The 27328-nt window shown below is 47.2% G+C and overlaps 1 protein-coding gene across 1 annotated transcript in view; it reads right to left on the reverse strand.

Moving 5' to 3' along the window:
• LPIN1 (lipin 1) overlaps window positions 1-27328 on the reverse strand; it is a 102115-nt gene that overhangs the window by 36653 nt on the left and 38134 nt on the right. The window contains 10 exon segments of the mRNA XM_006073740.4: window positions 286-379; window positions 1392-1582; window positions 2247-2340; window positions 3335-3653; window positions 4959-5088; window positions 8629-8733; window positions 10838-10963; window positions 14398-14705; window positions 17573-17668; window positions 18473-18673. Of these exon segments, the coding sequence (XP_006073802.3) occupies window positions 286-379; window positions 1392-1582; window positions 2247-2340; window positions 3335-3653; window positions 4959-5088; window positions 8629-8733; window positions 10838-10963; window positions 14398-14705; window positions 17573-17668; window positions 18473-18664 (1655 nt within the window). The 5' untranslated portion in view covers window positions 18665-18673.

A 27328-nucleotide genomic window follows, 5' to 3' on the forward strand; every position in this document is an offset into this window, starting at 1 on the left:
CAACAAAGCTTTCAAGGGATGGGTGCACGGTCTATCTTGTGATAGAGGCCAGGGCTGTGATGTCACACGTCCCATTGTAAAATCTGGTGCAGCTGAAGTTACATCAACATTCCAACCATATAAGTGATGCAGCATTTTGCCAATAGTGAAGAGACAATAATAGATTTTTAACAGAGACTTAAGTTTATACATTTCTAAGGGTTACTGTCCAGGTCTCTGTAGCTGAGAAGCTGAAGCTGAACAGTAATCACACGACGGCGGAAATGACTTTTGGGAGGAACTTACTTATTTCCGATCTTCACCACGAGATTGGGGTCATCAATGAGAGCAGGGTTGTCCGCAAACTGCTGATATGACACAGCCTGTTCCAAAAATGCATCTGTGAAGGCAAAGGAGGAAGGAATACAAAGAAGATTTAGTACAAACACCAGGCCTGTTTTCACTCCCTTACAAGTATCTTCTGAGAGTTTATGCCATCCAGCTATGCAGACAATCCTATCAAATTTATTTGTCAAGGGGCCTTCAGTTAGTTTTGGGGGCTGTGTCTGTGCAGAAATGAAGCGAGATGGTGGCAGTCAGAGGATGGGGGACAAGTGCACCCTTAATCAGGGCACATGTGTTTACACGGGAGCAGGCATGTGGCACACACCATAAACACAGGCCCCTGCAGAAGCAGACGACTGGAGCTCAAGGCATGGTCACCTAGGTCTGAGTCACCGTCATTGGCGTGAACTTCCACACCCACCTCCTCACCAGTAGTCATGAGGATGGACAGAGTCATGAATGAAAGCTCAGTGACCTGCCTAAAGCAGGTGGGGACACCTAGGGCCACCTGGTACAGGGGCCATCAGCTGCAATGGCTGACTGCACTCTCTGGAGGTCTCGGGGCCACCTCACCATGTAAATAGCATGAGACCCTGGGAAACTAGGGATAAAAATAGGGTGGGGGCTATGATTTAACTCAGATCACCTTAGCCAAACTTGAGACACCCTTCTGACACAGCCAGGAAGGGTCCAGGGCTCACTCAGACACCTCTCCCTCCTCCAGCGTTTCTGTACACTTGCTACACACTCTTCCCAGTGTTGACGTTGCCACCACCCCTGGGCCCCACCCCACTGCAGGACGGGCACAAGCTGTGCTCAAACATGCCTGACGACCAGTGACCCCAGTGGCCTTGTTGTCGCCTGGGGCTGTGTGTGTGTGTGTGTGTGTCTGCGCGCGCGCGCCCTGCAGACACTGCGGTCAGCCAGCCAGCCGAGCAGCAACATTTGGGTCCTGAGCCACAGTGAGTCACGTGGCGCTCCTTCATGAGGCCGGGGCTTCGGGCCGGTCCAGCCGGCGGCCACCAGGGGGCGCTGCCGGCTCAAAGATGGCGGCGGCCCCGCGGTACCTTTGGTGATCTCCCGGTTGTCGCTGAGGCCCCCGCACAGGGAGATGGCGATGGACGGCAGGTCCCTCAGGCCGTCCGACGTGCTCTCCACGCCGCTATCGACGCCAGAGCTGCCCACGGACTGAGGGGACTGGTTGGCGGAGCGGGCTCCGTTGTCGCTGGTGGGTTTCGTGAGCCCAGAAGGGTCTCCGCTGGAAGGAGAGGAGAGGGAGGGGCTGTGAGGAGGGCTTCCCGAGCCTGGGGGGCGGGAGGGATGCCTCACTCAGATGTCAGGTGACCCCGGCAGTTAGAGGGACAAACGGTGTCATCCCAGCAGACCCTAAGGCGCCATGGCAGGCACAGGAGCTACATGAATGACCTTAGGAGGAAAAATAACCATTTTTAACCCCTACGCCTCCCTGCGTTTTTCTCCCAAATGCACTGGAATTGATGAAGAGAGAGCATGCCGTCCCAAGAGGCCACGGTCCTGTCACGCCCTCTGCGGAGCCAGGACTCCCCACAAATGATGGGAATCCCAGATGGGGGCCCCCGGAGGCCCCAGGGGACTTGCCCTGGGGAGGGGCAGGGCTGTGCATAGCTGATCGGGGATGAGGATCACTGACCGCGGCAACATCACCTTGGTGTACCTGGGGAGATGGCCTGGAGCCTGTGCCCCGACTCAAAAGCCGTCCAAGGAGGGGTGGACAGCCATGCCCCCACGTCTACACAGGGTCCATGCTTTGACCAGTTGCTCCTCACAGTAAAACGTGGGACTCCTGCAACTTTTTCTCACTCACTTTCTAATCAAGTATAAGGAAAAAGCGGCGCCCAGGTTAACAGATACAAAACAATAGGAAGCATAAAAAGGGCTCTTACTTTTTGGGGAAATACAGGGCGGCAACTTCGGGATCCATGTCTGTGAGGTCATCTAAGTAGACGCCGTCAGCCCCCAGGTGTCGGCTTCGTTTGTCTGAAAGCGCACACGGGTCAGGTCAGAGCACCGTTCTTCAGATGCAACCTCACAGACTTCCGAGCCTCTCTAGAAAGAGCACTTGAGCACCGTGTGCAGATCTGCTCACAAGGGTCCACTAAGTGAGTCAGGTAGCTTCAGTGAGCCTCAGCTCCCCAGCTGGGAGGGGCCGAGAGGTACTAAGCACTCAGCACACTGACACAGTGATGGTTATTTTTACTATTATCGGTACTGGTCTGTTATTATTATCACTAAACAGCAAAGCTTTCACTGAGCACTTCCACATCAGTACTCTGAAGCCTCCTGAATGGTACATCGTTGGCCCCTGGGCACCAAGACTGCAGCCTTCCAGTTTACTGCAACCAAAGAATTACATCATCGGTTCATACAGACTAGAACCAATGCGCACAAAGCCATGCGGCCAACAGGTGGGGCTTCATGTCATTGGTCTGGACAGGCAGCCAGGTGGGCATTTGACTACATGTATGGAGCCCCCACCATGCGCCAACCACTATACGAAACACCAAGCAAACAGGTAAAAGGACAGAAATATTCTTGACCGCACATAGGTTCTAGTACAAAAGTCAGGCAAAAAAACAAACAAGTAATCACTTGAAACAGTGACACACAGTATGCAGAAATTAACACAGGGCAATGCACTAGAGGGAAACCAGGGGCAAGGAAAGCAGGGTGCAGACTGGCTTCATCATCAGTGTCTGGTGCAGTCCCAGCCTGGGGGACCCCAGCATCCCTGACCTGTACCGTGGAGGGCGGTGGGGGTGGATCACTGCACCATCCCCGAGGCCTCCTTCAGGGTAGATTTTCTACAACTCAATTCTGAGAAAACACATATTCAGCAAAAGGGCAAGGGACTGAACAGGAGAGATGTCCTGTCTCCCCTCTGAAGAATCCTGAACTTTGGGGCGGGGGAGAGACTGTGGTGGGTAGAGCCCCCAGTGCACAGGAAGGCACTGGGAAGCATTGGCTTTCTCACCCTTTTTCCTGGAAGGTGAGTCTGTCTTGCTTGCAGCTACTGGGGCAGTGTTGGCAGAAGGGGCTTTGGGCTCCTCGATCATGGGTAAAGGTGGGGCCGCTGCTCCCAAGGCCTCAACGTCCTCTTCGTTCACAAACTGTATCTCTGTCTGCGGCTTGTTCTGCTCCAGCAGTGGCTGCACCGGAGATGCCCTGACCAGTGTTGGCGACTGGTCACTGAACGCATCTGAAGATTCACTGTGGATGGCTTGGAAGTGCATTTTATCACAGATTTTCCTGCTGTTCAACGGGCTGGACTCTTTCATCTTGTGTGGCGAGGACTGGATCAAAGGGGCAGGGAGGGAGGGAGAGAGAAAAGGTCAGAGAAGAGTCGAGTCAACCAAAGGGCCCTGGGCAGGCACACCTGTACAGGACACAGTGAAGCCTTGGTGGGTGGGAAGGGGTGGCGCACCTGGCGACTCCCATACCTGCCGAAAGGTCTGGAAACCAAGGACAGTATTTCCAAAGCAAATGAACTTTCATATAAAACAAATGGGAGTGAGTAAGTGACTGAATGAGACCACCAATCTAACACAAGTGTCCAGCAGGAGAAAGGGGAATGTATTCACACCACAGGGCCATCAAGGTGCTGAAAGTGAATTATGACACATGGTAACAGGACAAGCCTTGCAAAACTAAACTCTGCTATAAAGTCAAGATTGGGTTTATCATTATTGGGGGGGAGGCATCAGAACAGTTATTGCAAAAGGTCGGGGGGCTTCCAAGTACTGATTTAGTCCTGGTCTGGGTGCAGGTCACGTGGACATATTCGCCTGTGTAAAGTGTGTGAAGTGAAGATGTTTCAATCTTTGCACTCAGGATCTGGGTGTTTCTCTGCATGTGTGTTACAGTTTAATAAAGTCCACCCCCAAAACGTGAGTGAACAAGGGCAGATTTGGTGGCTGGTTCCCATGAGTGGAAAAAGGGCATTTCTGACGCTAACTCTCCAAGGAATTTCCAGTTATGGAAAAGTTTTATCCAAACAGAAATCAAAACGCAACTTATGGGCTGGAAAGCGGGGAGCGGGTATGCATTTCTGCATCTGATCCTACAGCTTCGAGCACAGAAGAAAACAATGCAATAGTGGATCTGTGGCCAGAACTGTTTTGCCAAAAGTGATGGGTTTGCACATTTGTGCCATTTCTCCAGCAACAGATGACATGTATTTGTAAAGATGGCTGGCTGGGTCAGCATGACCGCTTATAGGCAGAGAAATCAGCATTTCCACGAAAGCTAAATATAACCTAGAAAGGTAATGAACCCACAGCTTCAGCCTCAACATACCTACTCTCCAAAGAGCTGTCTGTTTGAGTTATCACAGAAATGCTTTCAGTCTTCACTTACTCATTTATTTATTCACATCACAAAGATTTACTGGGGATACAAGAGGTGGTAGCATCTTCTAAGGGTCTTACAGTATTTACAAATACCCAGCTTGAAATACCATAATATAGTTCGAGATTCTTATAACAAATTGGAATATGAAATAAAATTTCTTGAAAGAAAAGACTGTGACCATTTCATGTCTTCAGAAACTACCTTTGATGGATGGCAGAAATAAGGAAGGAAAAAAAAAAAAAACCTACCTTTGTGGCTTGGGGCAGTTCTCCCCAGAGCCAGAGCATTTCTAGATTATTCTTCTGAATTGTCCTATCCGCAGATTTGCTGACCAGTTCTGAATCACTTTTAGGTGTTGAGGGTCGGGAAACTGAAGGACTTAAGGAAACACAAATGGAAGATTAAAGTGGGAAGAGAAACTTTGGAAATGTTTTTGTGCCCAGCATTCTACGGTTCAGAGAACCTAGAAAACGGCCCCAACACACCACTGCCTTGCAACCACAGCTTTGTGACTATCCCCTCTGTGGCCACCAGGAGTGGACAGAACACGCGCCCGGGAGAAGGCACCCCCCATTTGGGTAACCTTGTCCCAGCCTGCTGCCAAATTCCAAGTAAAGATGAGAAGTAGCATTTAAAAGGGGGAAATGGAAAAAAAAGAGATGAAATGGAAAAGGGAAGAAAAAAATTTGCTGCCATCTTTGCAGGCCTCTCTCTGATCTCCATGCTCCTGGCAAGCCCAATTTCCAAACCAAACTCCTCAACTCTCACACAGCTGCAATAGGTCCGGGCCATCTCGGACATGCACCCATCAAGATATGTATACATCTGCACCAACTTTGAAAACAAGGAAATGGATCATATGTCAACTTTACCACAAATGCTAGATGCTACCAGTAACTCACTAACATGCAGGGCTCTCTGAGCTGAGATTCTGCAAAATATTTTATCTTCAAGAAATACTTCCCAGATTCCTATTTACTAAGACTCTTCCTACTACAACACAGCACGAGGCTTAATTCTCAAACGAGCTTTTAAGTGGTTGTGACTTGCATTCGGGTCTCCACGTTTTCTATATTTTTCTCTCCTGAGACCCGAGCTGTCTTACTTCTGTCCAACCACAGAAACCATCAATTTAGGCACAAAATTTCTTGGAGCCTTCTAAACAACATATGGATGAGAAAAAAAGACCCACTTGATTATTTCAGTCTTTGATCTCCTATACCCTTTCCTTTCAGACAACAGTTTTAATGACGTGAGAAAGAAAGCCCTGCAATTCTCCTTTTCCACCTTCTCTCACACCTCACACAGGCTCTCTCAAGTACCTCACATCATGTGCTTGGTCTCACGTATCTGCTTGAGTCAGACATCAGCTTCGAGGGAACAGAACTTGCCTGTCGGGACAAGGCGAGCTCGTAGATGAACCACAGCTTGTCTCAGACAGATGGGGGCCTTTAATGGCTAAACTGACGCTGGCTGTCTTTAGTCCAGCCTTTCAGACAAATAGATTCAATGCTCCTCTGCATCATTTCACACTGAAGTAGACACGGGCTGGTCCCTCCTCCCTTGGCATCCGCACCCTCCATCCTTGGAAAGGCATGTGGCAGCCTTCAGGCTCGATGTGGCCAGTCTGCAGAGAGGAGGAGCCTGAGGTCGCATACTGTGGGTATGTAACCAAGGGGACACCTCTACACACACACACACACACACACACACACTATGCCCTTCAGAAAGTTGCCCCCTGAGAAGGAACTCTGGACCCTCCAGACATCTGAGAAAGAAAGTGCTTATCACCTCCTTTCTCTTGCTTCCTCCAGTTTCCTAATTCTGCTTTTCTCCTGAGGGTCGAGGCTCTTCTGGCACTGAGGTGTCCAGAATTACATGTTCAGGACCATGAAATGTGCAAAGGGAGCATTGTGGCCTCCAGCAAGGGGCCCTTGTGCCGACAGTTCTGACCTGGATGATTCTCTGGAGGCATCAAGGGGGAAGCCTATCGTAACTGGCTTCCTACCCTCATCAGCGCAGCACCCAAACCTCAAACTGTTTGCTTAAAAGGAACATATTTTTTTATTTTGCTATAACAATTCTCTGGAACAGTATCCACTGCACTAAAGTAAAGCCCTCTAGACTGAGCCTGCTCTGGAGCCAAGTGTCAGCAAACTTCCTCTATAAGAGGCCAGACAGCAAGAACTCCAGGCTCTGGGGGTTATGTGGTCTTTGTGGCAACAACTCGAGCCTGCCCTTGTGGTGGAAATGCAGCCACAAACATTATGTGGACAAACTGGCTGTGCCCCCATAAAACTAAAGAAACAGAGAGTGGGCCAGACTGGGGTCACGGGCTGTAGTGTACGGATCCCTGCTCTAGGAGAATGTAAACACTGAACACAGGTCTCCATCACCCTGCCCAAATCCAGAATTCTTAACATCTGATCCTGTGATGAAAGCTACAAGCCATCGAGATGCTGAGGTGGGCAAATTCAGATTCACAAAGGACCGAGCCCTGTGTGATCCATACGCCGGGCGCACCACCCCTCAGTCACGTGCCCCCAGCCACACCAGCCCCACAGAAGGACGCTGCACCCAAATACACATGGACCATCTGTGCTGAGTGTTGAGGGAATTCAGACAGATGGGACATAAACGGGGGAAGAGACTCCTGACACTGAGTGTGACTGACGAGAAAAGAATTCCAAAATTGCCCATTATCGAATATGAGACTTTCAAGATCAAAGGTTGTTCAAAAAAGTAAGCTTCAAGGTCACACTGACTGATCTGTATCAATAAGGCATTAATTAGCCATAATCACTATCAGCATTTTTGCTGAAATCCCATTTAGGCACATCAGTTATATAACTGCTCACAACTTAGCTGACCTCATTTTAAAATGGCCTTTGTTCCACACCCATAACCTGGGAGGGAAGTATTAAATATATCCCAAGACTTGGTTCTTCAAAAAGAAAACCAGTTTCCCAGGCAGAAGTTAATCACGGTGTCACTGCTCATTTTTACAAAGCAGGCAGGTCAAAGTGTGGGCAATTCCAAGGGAATGGAGGCAGGAACCTATGGCTTCTGCATCAAATGAAAACTCTAACCTAGGATTCTGAACCTTCTGGTCCATCCTACACTAACCTAGGATTCTGAACCTTCTGGTCCATCCTACGCTAACCTAGGATTCTGAACCTTCTGGTCCATCCTATGCTACTCTCCAAAATTCTATTCTACAAATGCTGTGGACGCATCTGATCATATTACTCAGAAAGTCTATAAGCTATTTATTGAGTTACAATAATAACTCTCCTTATGCTTAAATGATGGGACTTCCCTAGTGGCTCAGATGGTAAAAAAAAATCTGCCTGCAATGCAGGAGACCTGGTTCAATCCCTGGATCGTGAAGATTCCCTCAAGAAGGGATGGCAACCCACTGCAGTATTCTTGCCTGGAGAGCTACAGTCCATGGGGTCACAGTCGGACACAACTGAGTGACTAAATGGGCAGGCAGACATGCTTAAGTGATATCTGAAAAAAGTTTTGTAAACTTATTTGTTGAACAACCCCAGACACAAAGATCATATCCCAATCTTCAATTCCTTATTCTATTTTTCAAAGCACATCAGAAAATTAGAAAGGACTCTATGCTTAACCCTAATTTCCAGAGTCAAACTTAGTACTTTAAAAAAATATAACCGTCTAAAAGTGCTTAAAATGAAAGGAAAAGAAATAATCTATATGTATTTTCTTCATAAGTAATTTGGTTAGTGGATAAATAAATTGGTAAGGGTTAGATCAAAATTTTCACTTCCAAGAATCTATACGGATTCTCCACATAAGTAATTTGGTTAATGGTAAAACTTACTTATTTATAAGAGTTAGAGCCAAGTTTTTATTATAAAGACATCCACAGAGGGAAAATAACCCCTCTACCTTTCCGAAGCGTGGAAGTGGGAAGACTGTGGAGGGCAAGAGCTAGAAAGACCGCCCTCGGCCGCAACTGCCAGATGAGGGGGGGGCCTCCTGCAATCTACCAGGCTACGGCATACCACGTGATCCACATTAAAAGAAAGAGAAATCAGAGGGTCAATTCAATGAAACAAAGTTTCTTATCAGCTATTTGACTACTCCCACAATAACGCCTATAAGAAGGTGAAGGTACTTGGGCAGCTGACAATGGCAGAGGACCACATGTTGAAATCACAGAGAAATCAACACGATCTTCTTAACCATGAAAACAGAGGACTGCCAAGACACCCGTTTCACTTTCTGTTTCATCCGCAGGCCCATAATGAATTGCTTTTCTTGGGTCAGAGTTTAGTGCCTAATCAAATGACATACTCCAAAAGGTTTGGTAATCTGGGCTGGCAATTGTCTCTTAAAAGAAAACACATAAACCCAAGTATAGATATGTGTCTATTTATTCTAATTTGTAATTTAATTTAACCGTGGTCAGATCATCTCACCTGACACGGTTATTATTCTGGACTCATAGAGCAAAACATAAAAGACAGAGAAATGTACTCAGGATTGTGTTTAAAGGATTTGTTTTAAATGCTTAAAATTAATGTAGAACGTTTGAACAGAGTTTTCTACCTATTAGTGACTTCTAAATATTCCACATAATTTTCTTCCTAAAGTACTATGTACTTATGTACTTCCCTCCTTAGGGTTATAACTCCACAGACCACGGGAGAGAATGTATGAGGTTCTAGAAAGGTCTATACCTATACAGTCCAACAAGACAGCCACAGGTTGCATGGGGCTATGAGCATTTGATGTGTGACTGGTTCAAACTGAGAGGGTCTGTACATGTTGAGATACACAACTTCAAAGGCTTGTGAAAATGAGAATGTGAAACAGTTCCACAGTGTTTTACAAAACGATGACTTGAAAAAAATCTGATTACTTGAAAATAATTTTTAATAAATACATCATAGATCATCAAAATTAATTTTATCAGTTTCTTTACACTTTTTAAGGATGGTTACTAGAAAATTTTAAATTACATATGTATTTAGCATTATGTTTCTACCGGACAGGGCTGGCCTGAGGACGGACAGACCCCTGGGAGGAGACTCCACAGGCCTCCAGTCCTACCCTGGCTGATGTCCATTCACAATCACGTGATGCGTCTGTTTCTCTCCAACCTCAACTTCGACGCACGGCGATGACCATGCAGTCTCATTAATGAGATCGCTCCAGTCAAACTGGAACTGGGAGAGGTGTATACTTCAGATGGGAAGCCCTGAAGCATGTTTCAGGACTTGGGGGCTCTGACACCAGAAGCAAACCTAACACGTTAGGAGCATGTGTAACCCAAGAAGGTCACTGTCACCTAGACCAGTGCTGCCCATCTCTTCTGCATTCTCGCCAGACCCCTGAGACCTTTTCTTTCCTAACAGCCCTCCCTCCATCATGAAATTTTAACGCCCTGAATATACTCCACGTCTGCTTATGTTACTATGCCGCTTTGGAGGTCACATGGCTATTGTAATATCTAAGATTTTTTTTGCCACCCAAGAACAAATTTTTGTCCTGACGGGGGTGATAATCATCCCCACACGCTTCAGATCTGTCCCCTGCCCAGTCCCTCTGGAAACTGCTCAGAAGGGCTCACGTGTCCTCACAGGCTTCACAGCCTGAAATGTTTTAGTCTTCTCTGCACACTGAGCAGCTGTGGTTCTTCAACCTCATCCTGGAAGTCTACGGCCCCTGAGAGTCCATTTTGGGGAAACCAAAATCACTGAGGGCAGCGGGGGAAGACGGCATCATTCTCACAGCCCCAGATGACCTCAGGGCCCCTATTGCAGCTGCCCTGCTCCTGAATCTCACTTTAGGGAGAAGTATCCAAAAACGCTGTCACTGTTTTCTCCCCCTGACAATAAGCTTTATGTAACTTAACACGTGGTTTCGCTTTCATATCTGAGGTTTGATTCTGCTACTAGATAGAAGTTTACGATCTGCTCGTGTTCCATGTTTAATCCTGATCTGTACCTTCTAGCATAAGCTGAATTTTGGGGGTTCTAATTCTATTCATTTTTTTTACATAGATTTCACGTGAAACGTGCCTCCTGTGACTGACTTGGAATCCTCCGGACCAGGACAGGGAAACACACATGGACACACACCAGCCCCTCACCTGGCGTTGGGTGACCACTCTCTGTCGGAATTAGGGTAAGAGGCTGACTGAGGGTAAGTCATGACAGGGGAATGGCTCTCTTTAGGGACATCTTCTTGGAATGGAGGTATATCATCAGGAAGAATTCTGGAAAAAGAGGAAAAAAAAAAAAAAAAACATCAAAGAGATTTTACCGATAGATACATAATAAAGGCAAGTTTCCATTTCTCCTTATCTCTAATGCTTTGTAGATCAACATGATCTGCTGGTATACCCCCAGGCGTATTCTGGGCAGTGGAAACGAAAAAAGTTACTCAGAGAAATGTTTCGTGTGTTCACACTTTGGCTGAATTATCACTGGAAAATGATTAAGTTTAAGAACTTGGACTTAGACAGGGGCTTGATGACCACACCGCTTGTTACTGTTAGTTACACTACATGCGTGTGTGCTCTGCCGTTCAGTCGTGTCCAACTCTTTGTGACCCCATGGACTGCAGCCCTCCAGGCTCTTCTATCCATAGGATTCTCCAGACAAGAAGACTGGAGTGGGTTGCCATTTCCTCCTCCAGAGGATCTTCCCGACCCAGGGATCAAACTCGCATCTTCTGCATTGCCAGGAGGATTCTTTACCACTGTCCACCAGGGAAGCCCAGTTACACTGCAGGCCCTACAGATTTATCTTTCACACTTCATCTCGCAAAAGCCTGAGAGGTGGGTGGCACCCGAAACTGGACCCAGAGGTTATAAAACTCTTGCCACGCACGACTGAGCTACCAAATCCCTGAATGACCAAACACAGACAATGTTTCGTCCAGCACGATAAATAAATGACACAACTAATCCTATCTTATACTTGCAAAATGGCTGCAAATCTACCTCCTTTCAGGCACAGCACGCTTTAATAAGAAATACAGCCCACTATTTCACCCATGCAGAGGCCACCTGTCTCTGTTTTTGATGTGACCTCAAACATCTAACACTAAACTCTGCAATTAAAAGCCATGCAGGGCAGGTGGCTGCAATAAGCCTAACCACCCTCCCATAAAGAAGACTGAGAGCCAAAGAAGCGATGCTTTCGAACTGCAGTGCTGGAAAAGACTCTCCAGAGTCCCTTGGACAGCAAGGAGATCAAAACAGTCAATCCTAAAGGAAATGAACCCTGAATTTTCATTGGAAGAACTGATGTGGAACCTGAAGCTCCAATACTTTGGCCACCTGATGCAAAGAGCTGACTCATTGGAAAAGACTTTGATGCTGGGAAAGATTGAAGGCAGGAGGAGAAGGGGTCAACAGAGGATGAGATGGTTGGATGGCATCACTGACTAAACGGACATGAGTTTGAGCAAACTCTGGGAGATAGTGAAGGACTGGGAAGCCTGGCATACTGTAGTCCACAGGGTTGCAAAGAGTCGGACACGACTGAGTGACTGAACAACCACCACCACCCAGCAAAGCGTTGGACATGACTGATACTCAACAACCACCACCATCCGCTTCTGAGCCCACAGCAAAGCAGAAGCCACAGTCAGGTAAAGCAACACTGCCTCCAGGCATTTACGTTTTAGCTAGAAAAACAAAAATTCTAAATAACAAAGCAGGAGGTGAATCCTGTGTTTCTTCTTCCTCCTTTTGTTTTCTAACTGAAGTACAGTTAATTTACAATGCCTGTCAGGTTCGCGTGTACACTGAAGTGATTCGGTTATCCATCCTCCACCCTTCTTCTGTGTTAACAAGACACAAAAACAGTGATCACAAATTACACTGAATTGCATAAAAATCTGAATGAGTTTGGCTTTTAAAATTGGCACTGTTTGCCAAAATGGTAATTCACAGAAATAGAATTTCACCACACTATTAAAAGCAAAGAAAAATAAAACACGTGTCAAATCACAGCAGATGGTGACTGCAGCCATGAAATTAAAAGACACTTACTCCTTGGAAGGAAAGTTATGACCAACCTAGATAGCATATTCAAAAGCAGAGACATTACTTTGCCAACAAAGGTCGTCTAGTCAAGGCTATGGTTTTTCCTGTGGTCATGTATGGAGGTGAGAGTTGGACTGTAAAGAAGGCTGAGCACCGAAGAATTGATGCTTTTGAACTGTGGTGTTGGAGAAGACTCTTGAGAGTCCCTTGGACTGCAAGGAGATCCAACTAGTCCATTCTGAAGGAGATCAGCCCTGGGTGTTCTTTGGAAGGAATGATGCTGAAGCTGAAACTCCAGTACTTTGGCCACCTCCTGCAAAGAGTTGACTCATTGGAAAAGACTCTGATGCTGGGAGGGATTGGGGGCAGGAGGAGAAGGGGACAACAGAGGATGAGATAGCTGGATGGCATCACTGACTCAATGGACGTGAGTCTGAGTGAACTCCGGGAGTTGGTGATGGACAGGGAGGCCTGGCGTGCTGCGATTCATGGGGTCGAGAAGAGTCGGACACAACTGAGCGACTGAACTGAACTCAACTCAACTCAACTCAACTTTGGGCCTCATGAAAACTGAAAGAAAAAGTCTGCTTGTGGATAAACTGATCACGTTCTAGATTCATTTATGGCCCTAAGTCTATCACAGGTCAGCCCCCAGCTATCAATGGGTCCAACTGCCGGGCTCATAGTTGGTGCTCAAGTGAGAATAAGGAGGTTCTGAAACAACAGTTTTGTCAATGAAGTGTTCACTTTCTGAGCTCCCGTTTCTTGGTTCTGATCTGGAAGGCTGGAGTTATCACCAAGCTATTATCAATCTTGTCTCGGTTACAACGTCCATCTCAGCTTCATGTGACTCTAGAATCGGGCCTGCAGGATTCCAAAATTCAGTCTTAAATGCATTAACAGAAAAATAAGAAATTCCGTGTGTGTGGTGGTGGGGGCAAAAACGTTTATAAAAATCTTTCTACTATAATCCCACTCTTGGGCAAATACAAGAGGAGAAAACCATGATTTAAATAAAAATAAATAAATAAAATAAAATAAAATGATACCTGCCCCGCAACGTTCACAGCAGCACTATTTACAACAGCTACGACACAGAAGCAATCTAAAGGCCCATCGACAGATGAATGGACAAAGAAGATGTGGAACCTATATACAGTGGGATAGTACTCAGACTTAAAAAATAATAAAATAATGCCATTTGCAGCAACACGGATGGACCTAGAGATTATCATACTAAGCCAAACTGAGAAAAAACAAATACCATATGATATCACTTAACATGTGGAATCTTTAAAAAAGGAAAAGATACAAATCAACTTATATATAAAAGAGAAATAGAATCACGGACATAGAAAACAAACTTATGGTTACCAAAGAGGAAAGCAGGGGACAGGGGTTTGGAATTAACATTTACTCGCTATGTGCAACATAGGTAGCTCACAAGGACCTACTACATAGCACAGGGAACTCTACTCAATATTTTATCATAACTTATAATGGAAAAGAATCTGAAAAAGAATATATTCACATCTAAATGAATCATTTTGCTGTACATCTGAAACTAACATAACACCGTGCATCAATTACATATCAATTAAAAAAAACAGGACCATCTGAAACACTGAATTCACCCTCCCGTCACCCACACTTACCTACTGCTGTCCAGCGGCTCGGCCTCCTCGTCCGAGCTCATCTCTATGGGGAACATGTCTTCATCCTCGGACGTATTCATGTTCTCGTCCCTTTTCAGGCTGTCCAGCTGTGACTTCCTCCTCCTCTTCCTGCGCTTCTTCACTAAAGAGCCACTCGATGGGGTCTCACTGGGAGGGGAGACCTGGGCTGACGTGTTGGCATCCAGGCCTCTTATCCGATCTGCGGAGTTCCTCTTCAGCTGGGACTCCATCCTCGAGGCTCCTTCCGACAGGATCGGGGAGGTGGCCAAGTACATGGGGATCACCTCCTGAAGGGCAGCAAACATGTCCGAGAAGGAACCAGGTTAGCTGGGGGCGGGTGGTTAAGGGTTGGGACGGTGCTGACAACCCACCAGCATTAATTCAGGGGTCCAAGCACAGGTGGAGGGGTGCGATGAGGAGCACAGGGCAACCAAATGCAGGATTTGATAGATGGTCATAAAGTCAACATGTCACTAAATGCCATTTTGTACTGAATCCTGCGTTTTCATAATTATAAGAAAGCAAAGCAATTTTCAGTCATTTCAGACTACTGAAATTCAACATGGTCTGAAATTTCCAGGGAAAAGAGGAAAAAAATCGGCTTGGAGTTATTATAATACCCGGGGAACTGAACTCAATTTTGCACTCCAGTGTGTGTGTATGTAAAAAAGAATGCATATGTGTATTTTTAATACACACTGAATTAAGATGATGATAATAATTTTTAAAGAAAGTTTTTCTGGTGCAGCCAAAAACCAAATAAAATTAAGAGGCTTAGAGAACATCAAATCATGTACTACACGTATAAAATCCACACCTGGAAGGTGAGGCTGAGGCTGGGAGGGATGGGAAATAGGTCACACCTCCGGGGAGACTGAAAGAAAGCAAAGCCTGGGATGGTTTTGTCCTGAGATTGAAACTGTGGATATTCATTTTAAAGCCTGAAGCTACTCAAAGCTATTCCTTGATAGCCAGGCTATCTTCCCATAAAGGAACCAGTTCAAGCGGATTATTGAGGAATCACTACATCAGATCCCTTCAAAGCGACTTTCTCAGTGAATGAAAGAGTGAAAAGAAGTGGTTTATCTTAGAAGAAAACATGCGGTAAATCTTCATGACTTGGAATTTGGCAAAGGATTCTTAGATATGCCAACAAAATCATGAGCCACAAGGAAAAAGCAGATAAAATGGACTTCATCAAAATTGAAAAGTTTTGTGTTTCAAAGGACAACATCAAGAAAGTGAAAAGACAGCTCACACCATGGAAGAAAATCTTTACAAATCATCTCTCTTATAAATCATAAAAGTCCCTTAACAAATCATAAAAGGTACTTATTTCTGAACTATATACTGAACTCTTACAGCTCAAATGATAAGAAGACAAATAACCCAATAAAAAAATGATCAAAGGATCTGAACAGACACTTCTCCAAAGAATACACACACAAGGTCAATAAGCATGTGAAGAAGCGCTCAACATCATGGCAATAGGGAAATGCAAATCCACACCACAATGGGATACCACTTCACGCCCACTGGGATGGCTAGAATCACAAGGCCAGAAAGAAAGTAATAATGAGGCTACAGACAGATCGGAACCCTCACGCACTGCTGCTGGGAACAGAAAATGGCGAAGCAGCTTTGGACAACAGCTTGGCAACTCCTCCGTGTGAAACTCAGTGTTGCTGGAGAAGACTCTTGAGAGTCCCCTGGATAGCAAAGAGATCAAACCAGTCAATTTTAAAGGAAATCAACCCTAAATACTCTTTGGAAGGGCTGATGCTGAAGTCGAAGCTCCAATACTTTGGTCACCTGATGCAAACAGCTGACTCATTGGAAAGGACCCTGATGCTGGGAAAGATTGAAGGCAGGAGGAGAAGAGGGCGACAGAGGACCAGATGATTGGATGGCATCATCGATTCAATTGATATGAACTTCGGCAAAATCCAGGAGATGGTGAGGGACAGGGAAGCCTGGTGTGCTGCAGTCCATGGGGTCACAAAGAGTTGGACACGACTTGGCAACTGCACAACAAAAATAAATGACTCAGCAATTCCACTCCCAGGTACAGACTCCCCAAAGTTAAAACATATGCCTATAAGAATACCTGTACACAGCATTATTCACTGCAGCCAAAAGGTAGAAACAAACCCAAGTGTCCACCAACACATGAAAAGATAGATGAAACATGGTCTATAGATACAGTGGACTATTATTCAGCCAAATAAAGGAATGGAGTACGGACACAGACACAATACAGGTGACTCTTGAACATATTAGGGTATATGAAAGAAGCCAGGAGCAAAAGATCACAAACCATGAGATTCTATTCAGACGAAAACTCAGATTAGGGAGGTCTATAGAGACAGAAAGTAGATTAGTGGTTGCTGAGGGCTCAGGGTAGTGGGGAGTTAGGGGTTTAGGGAGAGGGGAGGGGATAGCCTGTCTCTGAGGTGATGACGATGCTCTAAAACTGACTGTGTGATCAGTGCAGGTATCTGTGAAAATACTAAACTCCACAGAACTGCACACTTGAGATGAATAAATCACATGGTATAAAAATTCTATCTTAATAAAGCTGTTAAACAGTTTTTAATAATAAAAAATTAATGTGATCTGGTCACTCACTAAGCAAAACTGAGAGCACTCAGCCATTCGAGACTTGACACACAGGTGCAGTTTGTACGCTTTGGATGATGGCTTCAGGCCAGCATCCTTCAGCTCCTCTGTCTCCCTGGCAAATGGAGGAGGCAGGGACCGATGTGTCGTGTGGACACAGCACACACCCACCCTGCGGCTCGATCTCCTGGTTCAGGGAAAAGCCACTTTCCTCCTCCGCCCTCACCCACACAGCAGGCAACTGCACTTTTCCTGCATCTCCCAGAGAAGCGTCCCACAAAGCTCAAAACTAGGAAGTAAGCATCACCACCCAGCTTCCCAGGTGGCTCAGCAGTAAAGAATCCCCCTGCCAAGGCAGGAGGTTCAATCCCTGGGTTGGAAGATCCTCTGGAGGAGGAAACGGCAACCCACTCCAGTATTCTTGCTGGAGAAATCCCATGGACAGAGGAGCCTGGCGGGCTACAGTCCATGGGGTCACAAAGCGTCAGACACAACTGAGTGAGCATGCATGCAAGCATCACCCAGCTGTCCTTACCTGATCATTATCAGTCTCTTGAACAAAAAATGCTTCTCCATTATCTCCCAGTTTCATGTGCAAATCCACAGATTCCCCGTTGATTTCTATGTCAACCTGAAGGAAAAACATACTTCACCATGACAGGAAACGTCACAGGGAATGCCCAGGTCTCTACACACACTTCAGTTACATACACTCCCAAATATCTCATGGTCCCTAATCTCAACAGGTGAATCTGGTCCATGGAGAAACGGAGTCTAGGGGACCTCTCTGGTGCTCCAGTGGCTAAGACTCCAGGCTTCCAATTCAGGGGGCATGGGTTTGATCCCTGGTCAGGAAACTAAGATCCCATACATCACAACATAGCCAAAAAGAAAAAGAAATGGAGTCTACTCCCCCTACTCCACCATCCCCTGGATCCCTGCAGGCTTGTGATCGCCCAGTGAGTTGAGCACAACAGCAGTGCCTACTGAATCTAGTTTGCCTGGCTCCCTCCCTTGCAAGAGGCTCGTCCTAGCAGCCAGCCACCATGGTGTAAGGAAGTCCAGGCCATGTGGAGAGGACAGAGGCATTCTGGACGACAACCTCAGCTCAGAGTCCAGCCGAGGATCACCTGCCTGTGAGCCAGAGCATCCATGGAGGAGCCCAGCCTCCAACCCTGAGTCTTCGGCTGAGGCCCCAGGCAGCGAAAAGCAGAAACTAGCCAGCCTCCTGCATGCCAGACCCGCCCCCGCCCAGAGCTTAATAAATAGTTGCTTTATGTCACTATAAATCTTGGAGAAATTGACACAGTCACAGTTAACGAGAACAGCTGTTAATTGCCAATTTAGGGACCAGCCTTCCCAAAGGAGACCTAACTGTCAGGGTCCTCTAGGAGCTCCAGATACATAACGCTGCCCCCAGCCCCAGGCCACTCACCACCTTCTCCCGGGAGCGCAAGACCCCCATCTTCCCGAAGCGCACGTGGAAAGGGGAACACTGCAGGCTCCCATTGGGCTGGCGGACCACAATGATGTCGATGCATCCCGATAGGGTGGCGGGGTTCAGCCCCTTGTAGAGCTCCTTCACAGTGACGAACACTTGGCCCGCCAGCTGCCCGACGTAGTTCATGGTCTGAGCCTGGGCGACAGAGACACAAGCGAGACACACACGCAATTAATTCAGCTCCAGAGGTGGCTCAAATGGTAAAGGATCTGCCTGCAATGCAGGAGACCCAGGTTCCATCCCTAGGTCAGGAAGATCCCCTGGGGAAGGAAGTGACAACCCACTCCAGTATCCTTGCCTGGAGAATCCCATGGATAGGGAAGCCTGGTGGGCTACTGTCCATGGGGTCACAGAGAATCAGACACAACTGAGCGACTGACACTTTCACTAGAGCCAGTCTGGATGAATGTGTGTGCACCGCACGCCCAACTTCACACCCTGCTCAGGGCATTTTGCTCTACCAGAATGGGACTCCCACGCCTCACTCAGCTATCCCTACCCCAAACCCTGGCCACCCGGCAAGGCTTAGTCTCAGTCGTCCCTGGGCCTCCTCTCCGAGTCCACGGTACCTGTTGACACCATCCTTACAGTTCTTGCTCTAACTCATGTGCAGGTTTTACAAGCCAAATCTCAAGACTCTTGAGAAGAGAGACTGTACGTGAAATCTTTCATATCCCCCCCACATCAAAAAGAGTGAAGTGACGTGAAGTGAAAGTTGCTCAGTCGTGTCCGACTCTTTGTGACCCCATGGACTATACAGTCCATGGGATTCTCCAGGCCAGAATACTGGAGTGAGTAGCCTTTCCCTTCTCCAGGGGATCTTCCCAACTCTGGGATCGAACCCAAGTCTCCTGTATCACAGGTGGATTCTTTACCAGCTGAGCCACCAGGGAAGCCCCAAAAGAGTAGGTATTTAATAATATTACTAGAGACAAATGACTATTTTTCCTTTAGAAGGAAAAAAAAAAGTGACTTTTATTTTGGACAACTTCCACCCTGGGCCTTGCCAGCCTGCCCCATGCTCTCACATTCTGAGGGATATCTGTGCCAGGCTTCAGGCTGTCTGCACAGCTGACCCACTGGAGTCCCCTGAGCAAACATCCAGGGCCGCTATTTTGCAAGGGGCCTGGTGCTGGGAAGACAGATTCAAAAGACGCAGGCCCCCTCCCCCCAGAAGGACTTGGGCTCGAGAAGGAGAATGCACATACATGAGGCTGTCTCTTTTAAGGAGACGCTGAGGGAATTCACTTCTCCAACAAAGGTCCGTCTAGTCAAAGCTACGGCTTTTCCAGTAGTCACGTATGGATATGAGATTTGAACTTTATAAAGAAAGCCAAGCACCGAAGAATTGATACTTCTGAACTGTGGTGTTGGAGAAGACTCGAGAGTCCCTTGGACTGTAAGGAGATCCAACCAATTCATCCTAAAAGATATCAGTCCTGAATATTCATTCGAAGGACTGGTGCTGAAGCTGAAACTCCAATACTTTGCCCACCTGATGCAAAGAGCTGACTCCTTTGACAAGACCCTGATGCTGGGAAAGATTGAAGGCAGGAGAAGGGGATGACAGAGGATGAGATGGTTGGATGGCATCACCGACTCAATGGACATGAGTTTGAGTAAACTCCAGGAGTTGGCGATGGATGGAGGCCTGGCGTGATGCAGTCTATGGGGTGGCAGAGTTGGGCACGGCTGAGCGACTCAGCTGAACTGAACTAAACCGAGGGAATTCTGTCCAGGGGAGAAGAGCCATCGCGGAGGAGCTGGCAATTAGCAGGCGGGGAGGAGGGCAGCGATGCTCATTGGCAGAGGGAGGCGGACAGGACGCTGTACGTGGCGAGATGTGCGCCTGCAGAGGGAACGCACAGTGGGGGACCAGAGCTGACACCTGCCAGGAGACAGGCCAGGCGTGGTAGCAACAGGAAGCCACTGGGGACTCGAGAACACAAAATGATGACTTCATCCATGACTTAGAAAGAACACTGCAGTTATGAAAAGGTAGAGAAGGCTGGCAGGAAAAGACCCTGAAGGCAGGCAGGCCAATCTGCAGCTGCTGATGATCGTGCAGACAAGAAAAGACGCCAGCCTGAAGGGTGGCAGTGAGGGGAGAAACGAGGCAAACACTGGGGGCCGGAGCAACGGGAGCCCCTGCAGCACTGGGCCCTGGTCCTGGCCTTACAGCTGGGGCCCCACCGGCCACCCCAGTGTGACCCGCACCCGCCCAGCTGCCCGGACGGCCTCACCCGGCCTCCAGATGCCAGTCGCCCGCCCTGATGGGACTCAGACGCTCAGACAGGCCCAGCCTCCCCTGGGGACGTGGCTCACGGTCTTGTCCCTGCTGGGTCCTGCCTCCTCCGTCTCCAGCTGCACCTCCACTTCAGGGCCGAGTCCACACACTTCTGTCCCCTCCACTCTGTACACTTTGGTGGACTCATGAGGCCACGTGGTTTCAAATATCATCTGAGCACCGAGGGGTCACACACCGTGACTTCTGACCGATGGGTCCCCAGCCCTCGGCAGGTTTCCCTGCCCTCAGACAGGTTAGATTGCTCAGCAGATCTAACCAGGAGCCCATGGGACATGACACTGACCACCACCCAGGGTCCCTACGATGACTCCAGCAGCCGCCACGGCGCACGTGTGCCCACCTGGCCCTGGCAAACCTCCATTTACACAGCTTGTAACTGTGAACTTTCTTGATCTGATGTGTGTCCATTTTGCCATGTGGTTTTCATGTCACTCAGTGAAGCCAGATTCTCCTTGAGGCCAAGGATCAAGCCTGGTCCTTTCAAATTATTACCAAAAAAAAAAAAAGAAACTACCTTTTATGAGCCTCTCATCTCAACCCCTACAACATAAGCAGAAGTGATTATGACTTTCCCTGCTCCCAAAAAAGGAAACTGAAGCACAAAAGTGATCAGTCAACTGCCCTGTAGACAAACAAGAACTGCTGATTTGATTCTAACAGAACAAGCCAGAGACCTGAAGCAGTGAGCAAAACCCTCAAAGAAAAGAGCATGAGAAAGTCCTCTGGCTCATGGTACAACTTTAAATGACGTTCTCTGGATTAATACACTTCCTCCCTCAGATGCAAAAGTAAGCAGACCTTCAGTAAACACATTCAGAGATGCACAGTCCTGCCTCCCAGCTGCACAGCCTCCACCACTAACTAAGGCTCAGGTACCTAAATTCATAAAATCACACACGTTCTAAGTTGGCTTAGTGGTGCAGGTTAACTAATTCCATGCACAAGGGGAGGCGGGACATTTCCTGAGCCATAGAGAAAAGGACTATTTATAACCCTGACACTTTCTCTAGGGAGTCATTTTATGAAAGGAAAGCATCACCACAATGGTCAACTAGAGTTTAACATACTGGGCTCATGAGACAGCAGTGCCTGCAGTATAATAACATTTTTTTACAATTTCCGTCATATGTGTGCGTGCATGCTAAGTCAGTTGTGTTCAACCCTATGGGCTGGAGTCCAAAAGGCTCCTCTGTCCACGGGATTCTCCAGCCAAGAATTCTCCAGAATGGGTTGCCATGCCCTCCACCAGGGGATCATCCCAACCCAGGGATCGAACCCGCATCTCCTACATTGTCAGGCAGGTTCTTTACCACAAGCGCCACCTGGGAAGCCCCTTCTGTCATATACATGGCCTCATATGCACGTGATTCTCACAATAACCCTGTAGGTATAAGGCCTTTCAGGTAGAAAAACTGAAGGACAAGCAAATGTGCAGTGCAGCAAATGCCCAAGATCACCGACCTGGAATCTGACCTTGGCTTTGGTTATGTTGAGCCCCTCTCCCATCCCCCACAGCTTCCTCCAACTTCACCACCCTCACATATGGGCTCTGCCCACCCCTGAATGACAGTGACCCCTGAATGACTGCTCCCCAGCACTGGAGTCCTGAACCCAGGCCAACGTCACCGCTCCGCTGGCAGGGCTCCTAAGAAGGCCTCAGGACCTGCTGGTTGGCATTTTTTATTCATAAGAGAAAGCTCATAACTGGATGGTATTACCAGCTCTGTGTCCTAGCCTCTCATCTGTCAAATGAGCATAATGGCCTGGGTGACCTGCAAGGTCCAGGTCCAGCTCCAATCATCCAAAGATAAAGGCTGCACTCTTCGATCCTTAGCAACCGGAAGGGCATCTTTCATAATTTAAATGAAATGTTGATCTGTGCTCTTGTCCTCGAGAACAAAGCATCCTTCCCCCCCACCAATGAGTAAATTCAAGGTAAATGGGCAGAAACCGAGAATTCTGAAGCTGGCAGGACCCTGACTGCGCTCATGTCCCAACACCCTCATTTTAAAGAAATAAGCCCAGAGGTGGGACATGGCTCAGGCGAGCTCCCCACAACCAAGACAGAGCCAGACATCAATTCCTCGATTTCCAGCCCTGGGATTTCCCCTGTGCGCGGGCCATGGGTGGGCTGATGTGTTTTTTCTACCACAAATAATCAGAAGTTGCTTTGAGATCCTTAGGTACCCTCTCTATTGAATAACTTATTTGCAAATCTGAAAATATCTCCATTCCGAAGCAGAAAATCTGTTCTATAATCCTTAACAAATGACTGAGCCAGGGCCCCACCTGCCAACACGCTCCTAGGAACTGTCAGTGTCTATGCCCTAGGCCAGCTGGAACCAAGCACTGAAAATTTTTTAAAAGGGAGAGCACTCACTACCACCTATTTGTTATTTCAGAGACGCAGCAGTGAGAGGTAGCTTGAAATGAGATCTTAGTTCCCTGCCCAGGAATCGAACCTGGGTGGTCTGGATGAAAACCAGGAATCCCAGCCACTAGACCAGCAAGAGACAGTGGCTGGAACAAAGCTTGCCCTGGCTCTTATCCCTACTGATAAATGCATTTCTCAAGAAGGTGAAAACTGTAAAAACAGGTATAAAGTTTATTATCAAAGACACAGCACCAGTGGGAGAGCTCACAGAGAAATGGTTTAGTTAAGATAGAAGCAAGGCAGAGATGCACACCGGAGAAAAAAGGTGTGGGTGGCCCCCGTAACAAGAAGGAGTCCAGTAAAGAAGCAGGTAAGTCATTGACATAGGGCAGTCCTTCTGGGTCTTTGCTTTCCTTTGGCCAGTTATCTGGTTTCTTTTTCCTCACCTGACCTACCATAGGACCCTCTCCAACATCCATGCAGTACTTTTTTCAAGAATTCCAACCCAGAGGCCAGTGGGGCGGGGCGGGGGGCGGGGGGGTGCGGGGGCAGGGGGGATCTTGGCATCACATATTATGGGATGATGTCCCCTTCCTTTTAGCCCCCAAGAAGTCTTTCTCAGCATGTGCAGTGTCTCCCTTGTCCCAAGGATGGGAAATAAATGACTTCTTTATTTATTTTTTTATTTTTTTAATTAATTTATTTTTTAAGTGAAGGATAATTGCTTTAATAAATGACTTCTTGATCTTTTACTCAAACGGAGTTTAGCCCTTCTCTGTTCCTGCCATGACTGTTATCTTATGGTGTCCTCAGGAAACAAAGCCTGGCTCTTTATACTGTTTCTGTTATTTCCATCTCCAAGTGCAAATAGGAGGCTGGTTGTAAATATCTAACCTGGAGCCCACCTATCTCCTGTTTGCACTCAGGAAGTGCAAACAGGAGGCTAGTTCTAAGTGTCTTGCCTGAAGTCCATCTTTTCTCACCCCCAGAGAAATGTAAACAGGAGGCCAGTTGTAAATGCCTTGCCGGAGACCCATCTCCTGCCTCACTAGGATGAATACTGCCTAAAAAGCAGGAAAAAACATGCACTGGTGAGAATGTAAAGAATATGGAACCTACATACACTATTGGAGGGTAAATGGTACAGCTGTAGAACACAGCATGGTGATTCCTCAGAAAAATTTAAAATAGACCTACCCTCAGTTCAGTTCTGTTGCTCAGTCATGTCCGACTCTTTGCGACCCCATGGACTGCAGCACGCCAGCCTTCCCTGTCCATCACCAAACTCCCAGAACTTGCTCAAACTCATGTCCATCTAGTAGGTGATGCCATCCAACCATCTCATCATCTGTCGTCCCCACAGCCAGTCCCTCCCATCAGGAAGCTTACACAAGCCTCTTATCCTTACCCATCAGAGGGCAGACAAAATGGAAACCACAATCACAGAAAACTAACCAAACTGATCACTTGGATCACAGTCTTGCCCAGCTCAGTGAAACTATGAGCCATGCCTCATGTAAGGCCACCCAAGTCAGAAAGGTCATGGTGGAGAGTTCTGACGAAAAGTGGTCCACTGGAGAAGGGAATGGCAAACCACTTCAGTATTCTTGCCTTGAAAACCCCATGAACAGACTTACCCTATGACCCAGCAATTCCACTTCTGAGTACACAGCCAAGAGAATGGAAAGCAAAGTCTCAAAGAGATATATCTGTGTTTATAGAAACATTATTCTCAACAGCCAAAAGGTAAAAAAAACCCAACTGGCCATCGATGGATGAACGGATAAACAAAATGCAGTATGATACACACAATGGAACATTATTCAGTCTTCAAAAGGAATGAAATTCTGACACATGCTACAGCTTGGTTGAACCTTGAGAGCATTATGCTAAGTGACACACACCAGTCACAAAAGGACAAAAACTGTATGATCCTGCTCGTATAAGGTATCTGGAGCAGATAAACCCACAGAAGCAGATGGGAGAATGGTGATTACCAGGGGTGGGGGCAGGGTGGAGGAAGTTCGTATTTCATGGGGACAGAGCTTCAGGTGTGCAAGGTGAGAAGAGCTCTGGAGCTGGACAGTGACCGTCTACTGTGTGAATGCACAGCCATGTACGTGTACTTGTATTGAGTCTATTGAGCTGTTCCCTTAAAATTGGTTAAAAGACTGGATTTTATGTCGTGTATTTTACCAAATTTTTTTTTTTTTTAATTTACAACACAGATAAAGGAGAATACTGTATCAACCAGAATTCATTTCAGGAAGATGAACATTATTTGGTTAAAAAGTTTCTTGGAGGGACTTCCCAGGCAGTCCAGTGGTTAAGACTTCTTCACCTTGCAATGCAGAGGGTGTGGGTTTGATCCCCAGTTGGGGAGCTAAGACCCCACATGCCAAAAAAACCAAGACATAAAACAGGAGCAATATTATGATAAATCCAATAAAGAGTATAAAAATATATTTAAAAAATTAAAAGTTTCTTTGAGTGACAGACTGGGTCCAGGAGACCAAGGGGAGAAAGTGGACCCAGGTCACCTCCAGCATCTGCTTGACCAAGAAGCACAGGCTGGCTGGAGGCACCCACGCTGTCCTTGACCTTCCCCTCCTCCAGCGTCTCCTCCTAAACACATGCTGGTGAGTGAAAGTGAAAGTTTCTCTGTCATGTCCGACTCTTTGCAACCCCATGGACTATATATTCCATGGACTTCTCCAGGCCAGAATACTGGAGTCGGTAGCTGTTCCCTTTTCCAGGGGATCTTCCCAACCCAGGGATCGAACCCGGGTCTCCCACATTGCAGGCGGATTCTTTACCAGCTGAGCCACAAGGGAAGCCCAGGGATACTGGAATGGGTAGGCTATCCTTTCTCTAGCAGATCTTCCCAACCCAGGAATCAAACCGGGCTCTCCTGCATTGCAGGCAGATTCTATACCAACTGAGCTGGTGAGTAGGTACCGAATATAGGAGCCAACCGGCTGGGCACCGCTTTCCAAGTTTCACGTCTGTCAGCTCCATCGGAAGTCAAAGCCTCAAGGAAGAAGCTAATTTGCTGGTGAAGAAGCCAGGCCAGCCAGAGTCCCTGCCGACCCCCCTTCACCTCCCCTCCAGCCGTGGTGTCCACTGAGACAGGACAGGAGAAGGCCCGGAGCGGGTGCATGCCCTTAAGAAGAAAGTGCCTTCGGAACTTCAAGAAGCAGCCAGAGATAAGCAGAATCTGTACACAAAACAAAGGCTGAAATTTCCAGCTGAACAGCTCTGAGAGCCCTGCTCTCCACTCATCCCACTCCAAGTCACTTTTCGATCTCTTGATTTTAATCTTGGGATCTGGCAGGAGCTACCTGCTCCACCTGATAAGCCTTCACTTACTGCTCGAAATGGGATTCCTTTAACCCTCATTCAAAAGGTTTTCAAGGAAAGCTGAGCCAGACCTCAAAAAAACAGAAAGATACCCCTCCTGCCAAACTCAGGTTCTCTATGCTGTGCTTAACTCTGAGGTTAAGAAACAGGTAAATATATTTCTCTCAACGTGACAACTTCCAGCTTGACCTCCTGGAACACTACTGACTTTCTAAGATTATTCCACGCCACTAGAATACTGTCTTTCTGAATACTCTTCCGTAAGTTAGAAACCACGGCAGCACTTGTGTTAGACCCAAATACATAACACACATGGAACGCAAAATCCAAAAGTGTATTCCCACGTGGGGTTCCATCTGCAATGTAAATAATCAACAGAGCATCTTCAGCCTGAAAAGCATCAATTATTAAAACTAAATATGGGCCTTTGAATTATTTCAGGCCAACCCCCTTACTCCAAATTCAGGAATCAGGTCCATTCATTTATTATGCAAATGTATAAAAGTGATTTTAATTAATTCCCCTTCTAGTTCTCTCAAGGAGACTATTATCAAAGGCACATTATCTACAAGGTAAGTTTCTCCATTTTCATCTTGTGGGCATGCCCAAAGACATATGATGTCATGACAGGCAATATCCAATCTGGAGATACTCCGCCCCAGGAAGGATGGTGGGTCAGGACTCGAGGCTGAGAAACCTCACCTTAGCATAGGTCAAAGAGAGTGCAAAGCTGCCTCAGTGGACACTA

The sequence above is a fragment of the Bubalus bubalis genome, chromosome 12, assembly GCF_019923935.1.
Source record: "Bubalus bubalis isolate 160015118507 breed Murrah chromosome 12, NDDB_SH_1, whole genome shotgun sequence".
NCBI classification, from domain to species: domain Eukaryota; kingdom Metazoa; phylum Chordata; class Mammalia; order Artiodactyla; family Bovidae; genus Bubalus; species Bubalus bubalis.